The sequence below is a fragment of the Capsicum annuum genome, chromosome 1 (genome assembly GCF_002878395.1).
Source record: "Capsicum annuum cultivar UCD-10X-F1 chromosome 1, UCD10Xv1.1, whole genome shotgun sequence".
In the NCBI taxonomy this organism is placed as follows: domain Eukaryota; kingdom Viridiplantae; phylum Streptophyta; class Magnoliopsida; order Solanales; family Solanaceae; genus Capsicum; species Capsicum annuum.
In genome coordinates, this window is record NC_061111.1 from 3051218 (window position 1) to 3057598 (window position 6381).

General features: G+C 30.6%; 2 protein-coding genes across 2 annotated transcripts; both read left to right on the top strand.

Moving 5' to 3' along the window:
• Positions 1-652: 652 nt before the first annotated feature.
• LOC107849021 lies at positions 653-2502 on the top strand. The gene is made up of 3 exons (XM_016693899.2): positions 653-1104; positions 1711-2261; positions 2441-2502. The coding sequence occupies exons 1-3, from the start codon at positions 653-655 to the stop codon at positions 2500-2502; spliced, it is 1065 nt and encodes a 354-aa protein (XP_016549385.2).
• Positions 2503-2739: 237 nt separating this feature from the next.
• Positions 2740-3493, top strand: LOC107849878. Its single transcript, XM_016694626.2, has 3 exons — positions 2740-3051; positions 3149-3198; positions 3343-3493. Exons 1-3 carry the CDS (start codon positions 2740-2742, stop codon positions 3491-3493), a joined length of 513 nt encoding a protein of 170 aa, XP_016550112.2.
• Positions 3494-6381: the final 2888 nt, after the last annotated feature.

Genomic DNA, 6381 nt, shown 5'->3' on the forward strand with positions numbered 1-6381 from the left:
AAAAAAAGGAAAGATACATTCTATAGTAAGGACTAGGAATAATATAGGTCCAGTTTGGTATGGACCAACTTTCAGGTTTGTCCACTTTAATCTTTTCTCGTTGTATAAACAACATAAATCCCCTAACTTAATAAAGTAATTACACAAAATTTCCTCTTATTTTCTCTCTCCTGAATTTTGGCAAATATACTCATACAATCGTCAACATATTATACATTGTTGGAATGTATAATGAAACTGTTATTCCTAAATTTAAGGAAATTGATATTCTTAATTATATCACTGTTCCTTAATTAACGACAATAATTAAATATTTTTAACGCATATATGGATAAAACTAGTAACTGAAATTTGAATTTAAAAAAAATAAAAAATTATACAAGTCAAATTTTATTTTCTGATTTATTTGATTGAAGATTTGGAAACGAAAAAAGTTCTATTGCTGCAAAAAAATTCTTCAAAAAAAATCCCATAAAGCAACAAAATACTTCTACATACGTTCTTCAAAAATTCCAAAAGTATCATGAATATCCCAATATTGCTGCGGAATTCTGAAATTTGGGAGTCAGAAACTAGTTATAAGTCATACAAAAATGACGCAATAATTATTTTGGAAAGTATTACTTTCTTGAAAGTGATTTCTACTATCGCCATGGAGTTGGATATAGACGAAGTGCGTAAAAAAATTGAAGTGAAATATGTGGTTGAAGGAAACTCTTCTTTAATTGTAATAAGAAACGACAATGGAGTGAGGGTTTACGTTGAGTTCAAGAAACAACTTGCTGGTTTGGTTAATTTTTCGATTTGTATTTCAAGTTGCGATAAAGACAATAGTGAAATAGAGTTTGATAAAGCCACTGGTTCTGTAATGTGTATCGAGGGTAGTGAATATGATTCAGTTGCGTTGATAGTTGTTGAAACGGATAATCAGTATGCTCTATATGTGCCTGAAATGGAAGTTAAAAACTTCATTACTTATTGCAAGAATACTGAAATAATGGTGAGTCAGATATACAAGGATAAGGAAACTCTTGTTTCAGTAATGTCAAGACACGCAATAGCGAATGGATTCAACACAAAAACGAAACGATCCGACAAAAAAAGGTATGATATCATTTGTATCTCCTGATGTTATAACATATTGATTTTTTTATTAAGAAATTTATGTTGTGTATTTTTTTGAACTGTTGATATGTAATGCTATCATACAAATGTATAATGTGATTTGTTATGTATTGGTTAATGTATAATTAAATCGTGCAAGGTGAAGAAATGTATGATGCATTGATTTAATAGATTGTGAACTCGTTTGTCTGTTATTACTAATTTTTTAATTAAAAATTTTGAATGTATAATTTAAATTATATATTTAGAGATATGTATAATATAACTGTGGCATTATTTTATTTTTTTTGTTATTAATATGTTATGTTTTAATATTTCTATTTTATACATTGATTAAGTTTTTATGAGTTGTTACAGATATGTACTGATAAAATGAATACATATTTTACGAAATTTAATTCTTTGATTAATGTGTTGTATTATTTATTTTTTATTATTTAAAAAATGAATGTATAATTTATATTATACATTCAGAGATATGTATAATATTACTGGACAGTTGCTGGAATACATTTATTTTCTTTCTATTCGCTAGATTAATACTTTTAGTTAATACAATGACTAAGTTTTTATATTTTGATGAAGCTATGTACTCATTTGTCGCAACGAAGATTGCCAGTGGGTCATGAAGGCCTCTTGTATGAACGAATCGGAATTGTTTGTGATTAAAATATTTGTTTCGGAGCATAGTTGCAGTCTTAGGGACCGAGTGCTGAATAATGTGGTTGCGACAAGTAATTTTGTGAGTGAATTTACTGCACCAAAATTAATCAATCACAAAAGAATACACACCCCTGCGGACATTATCGAAGAGATGAAAGCTGTTTACAGAGTCGACATTAACTACATGAAAGCATGGCGCGCAAAAGAAAAGACGATTGCGATGCTTAGAGGTGGACCAGCAGATGGATATAGAAAAATATCCCGTTATATATATATGTTGAACCAAGTGTATCCCCAATCGCACATTCGGATGCATAAGGCAGTAGATAACGAGTTTAAATACTTGTTTATTGTATTGCGTCCGATGATTAGGGGTTTTGAATTTTGTAGACCTGTTGTTATTGTTGATGGGACACATTTAAGCGGTCCATATGAAGAAACATTTGTATCGGCAAGCACATTAGATGGTGCAGGTATTGTGTGTTTAATTTTTTTTTTTTGTGTTGTACTTTTTTTTTGTTTTGTTATTTACTATATATATTTTATCTTATGCATTGTTAAATTTTTGTGCAGGTAAATTCTTATGCAGGTAAATTTTTGTTATTTACTATATATTTTTTTAAATGATTTGACTTTTTTAATTTATATGTAGGTTGTATTCTGCCATTAACTTACGGTGTTGTTGATTCGGAGAATGACAACGCATGGATTTGATTTTTTCAAAAGTTTAGAGAGGCATTTGGTGAAAAAGACAGCATGTGTGTTGTTTCAGACAGAAATGAAAGTATCATAGAAGGTGTAAGCATTGTTTATCCTAATGTCCCTCATCTAGCATGTATATGGCATTTATGGAAAAACGTTTGCACCCATTTTAGAAAAAGTAAAGATAGACTTAGTGACCTTTATTATTCCATGGCTGAATCTTATAAAAAAGAAGATTTTGAATATATTATGTCAAAGGTTGCTAAGGTTGATCAAAGAATTAAGGAATATCTGGAGGAAGCTGGGTATAAAAAATGGGCTAGGTGTCACTCACCAGTAAATAGAGGTAGAACGATGACTTCAAATATAGCCGAATGTATTAATGATTGTTTGATTGAAGCTAGAAAACTTCCTATTCTAGGTTTCCTAGAAGAAGTTAGAATCTTATTTGCTGCATGGAATTGTAAGAACAACAAAATTGCATCGTACACAAATACAACTCTTGGCAGAAGATTTAAAGAAACTCTAACTCATAATGGTGTTAAAGCTTTGCGGATGATGGTATGTGTTAAAATAATTATGGAGCAAAATTTTTTTTTTGCATTAAGTGTATATTAATATTTTTGCATCTGAAACATGTTATGCCTTTTGGTAACAGGTTAAACCAACAGAAAGTTATCTTTATTGTGTTTATGATTCGGGACGGAGGTAAATTGTAAATATTGAGCGTGGCATGTGCAATTGTGGTCGATATCAAACTGATGAAATACCTTGTCCACATGGAATTGCCTTATTAAAAAATAAAAATGTGGATGTAAAGGATTATGATCGTTATTGCGCTGAATTGTACAGGCCACAAACCATAGTGAAGACATATGAACTCCCGATAGTTCCAATGCCAGACAAGAAGGATTGGAATGTTCCATGTTTTGTTGATGATGAAGAAGTTTTGCCGCCCAAATATCGAAGACCTCCTGGAAGGCCAAAAAAGGAAGGCATCTGAAATCTAGTGAATGATTGTCTTCAAATTCAAATCGCTGCGGTAAATGCGGAAGAACCGGTCACAATCGTAGGACTTATGGTTTCTTTACAAAGGAATCATGATGAAGATAATATTTTTTTCTACATGTTGATGGTTTGTTTGTTTTTAGTAGTATAATCAGTTTAATTAGATTTCTTTGAAATGCTGGAACAATTAATTTTAAGTTTTTTGGTTGCAATTTGAGTTTCACTTGTTTATTTAATATTTAATGGTATTTGAACAGATTGTGTAATTTTTTATTTATCATATTTCATAACCATATCACTGCAATTTCCAACTGATTGGTATATGTGTTATGTTGATCGGGAAATATAACATTCGCTTAAAAAATAGTTGAAACATAATCTGTATGAACTGTTATACGTTAGTATTTACTGAGTAAGAAATGTATGATTTAGCGTTATACGTTGTGTTGGTGTATTATCTGTCACAGGAAAAAATGTCATTCTATTCAATATTAATTGTTACACATTATACGTTTATATAAAGAATGGTTTTGTTCATTTAAGAATGTATATATTTGATTATACATTTGTATCATTGTATGAAATTGTGTAATAATTTATAAAAGTGATTCTGGTAAACTATGTTTGACAATTTTATTTAAGAAAATATAAAGTGTGACAACAGGATACTATATGTAATGTGTAACATATATTTAACGTATTAATAATTAGTGTAATGTAGTTTTACCTGAAAAGAAAATTTACGTTACAGTAAACATATTATGTGTTCAAATGCAATGGCAATATATTTTTATTTTTTGTTTGTACACGTCGTAAAAAAAGAATATAAGGCAAACTCAATTTCGACTAAGAAAAACTTTATATCATAACAGTATTGTGTAAGAAACTGCTAATCAATTGTTTCAAAAAAAAAAAAAAGACATACATTAAATGTTCATTAACCATAAGAAAGTATTACTAGGAGTGTGTAACATTAAACACCAAAAATAAGAAATAGTTCTATCAATGCCAACAATTAGAAAACATTGCTACTCTAAAGTAACAATTGCATTTGCTTCAATTTCTTCGATAACACTTTTCCTTGGTCGAGGCGGATCTCCATTATCACTCGTGTACCCTTCATTTGCCTTTTTCACTCCGTAATGTCACAGTAAGGAAGCATAGCGTGCACGTTGACATACAGAATCAAACCCACATGAATGAACTTGTAGTCCTTCGCTTAATATTTCTGCATAGGCACACACAAATACGTCACAGTCCTTGAATTCAAATAATAATAATAATAATAATAATAATAATAATAATAATAATAATAATAATAATAATAATAATAATAATAATCAGTAAATCAATTCTAAAATTATTATACATGAAAAATAAACTGTAATTTACTTACAAACTATCAGACGTTTGTTGTGGGATATTTTGCACATAGTCAACATCAAATGGTATTTCATTTACAAGACCAGTTTGCTGAGTAATCTTCCCTTTGTAAGCTTCAAGTGATGGCCAGTCAGTTCACTCGGTCTTATCATAAAAGTCATTGTCTGATAAGTAAGTTGGAAGCATAATTGCAAAATTTTGTATTTCAATTGGAAGTTCTTTTTTTCTTTTACTTGAAAGTGATTCATACACACGTATTAATCTTTCCTTCAAAACAATCACTGCCAATACCCAATGAAATTCTTTACCGCAGTTAATTGGAACATATACCTCATCAACCATATACCATGGTAATCCAGTAGGCATACAAAATCCCTGAATTATATTAGCAATAACATTTTTATTCTTAGCCACCACAATTGATTCTGCATAATCTTGTTACGTGGATAGGTCAACTGCCGGTTTCGCTGGATAATAACGAGTATGTGTCTTCTCAACATATGTTTTAAAGAAGCAGCTTGTCGTTGTATATCTATAATTATCACCCAATTAAATCTTTGATTTCTTTCTCAAGTGGTAGAAGATCACATCAAAATGCTACAAGTGAAAGCAGGGTAAAATAGTAAAAACGAATCAAACAAAATCAGTAGCTTCGACCTTAATTGTTTAGTAGATGTATGATATACAACTATTGTACATGACATGTTGGTTAAAGTTGAAGAAATGATAATGAAAAATACTGCATGTATGATATGTTATCATACACTGGTTAACATGTATAATATGTTATTATACATACGTTTTAATGTATGCTATATTATGCTATTGTTGAATATTAAGTATCAGCAAAAGGACTTATGATATGGATAATAGTTAGAATAAGTTACCTCATCGTTCCAGCATGTCTTGCGTTCGGACATCAAGTAAAACTAATTTTTTGATTGTGGGTATGCAACGACAAAGTCCAATTGTCTAAAACCTAACCCAGAAGCATTTACTCGATAGTGGTTGTCCGTCTCTTTCCTGTAAAATAATCATTGATTACACATGACAGTAATCATTTAGATTAAGATGGCAAAGTATTGTTAGGTAAAAATATAATACCAAATTTCTTACTTGGCAGAATGAGTTTTCAGCAATCCTACGGCAATCCACTGGGAGTAATCAATCATCAATTCGTTAGGCAAATCTTGGTTGATGTTGTACCCATTAAAAGCAAACTTCAGTTTCTCCTCTTTATCGATATCACCCGCATCCTTGGAGCCAGAACCATACTTTGAAATGTATGGTGACCTTAAAATATTGGACTTCTTTCTTTTTCGTTTGGCAGGTGCTTTTTCTTTTGACGCTTGAAGCTCCCAAACCTAAGCATCAGGGAAGTCAAGTGGAATCTGACTGTCTGGAAGGTCCCAGTGTCTTTCGGTCATTTTATCTGAAGCACCAACATCCAATGACTTTGTAGAGGAAGGTGTTGACAGACCAAATAAAATTGTATCTACA

What these genes read in the sequence shown, in the direction of transcription:
- LOC107849021 (XM_016693899.2), top strand. Translation starts at nt 653, where the DNA reads ATGGAGTTGGATATAGACGAAGTGCGTAAAAAAATTGAAGTGAAATAT. An exon ending in AAACGATCCGACAAAAAAAG is followed by an intron (nt 1,105 to 1,710) that starts GTATGATATCAT and finishes ATTTTGATGAAG; the next exon opens with CTATGTACTCATTTGTCGCA. An exon ending in AAGCACATTAGATGGTGCAG is followed by an intron (nt 2,262 to 2,440) that starts GTATTGTGTGTT and finishes ATTTATATGTAG; the next exon opens with GTTGTATTCTGCCATTAACT.
- LOC107849878 (XM_016694626.2), top strand. Translation starts at nt 2,740, where the DNA reads ATGTCAAAGGTTGCTAAGGTTGATCAAAGAATTAAGGAATATCTGGAG. An exon ending in TTAAAGCTTTGCGGATGATG is followed by an intron (nt 3,052 to 3,148) that starts GTATGTGTTAAA and finishes TTTTGGTAACAG; the next exon opens with GTTAAACCAACAGAAAGTTA. An exon ending in GTTTATGATTCGGGACGGAG is followed by an intron (nt 3,199 to 3,342) that starts GTAAATTGTAAA and finishes TGAATTGTACAG; the next exon opens with GCCACAAACCATAGTGAAGA.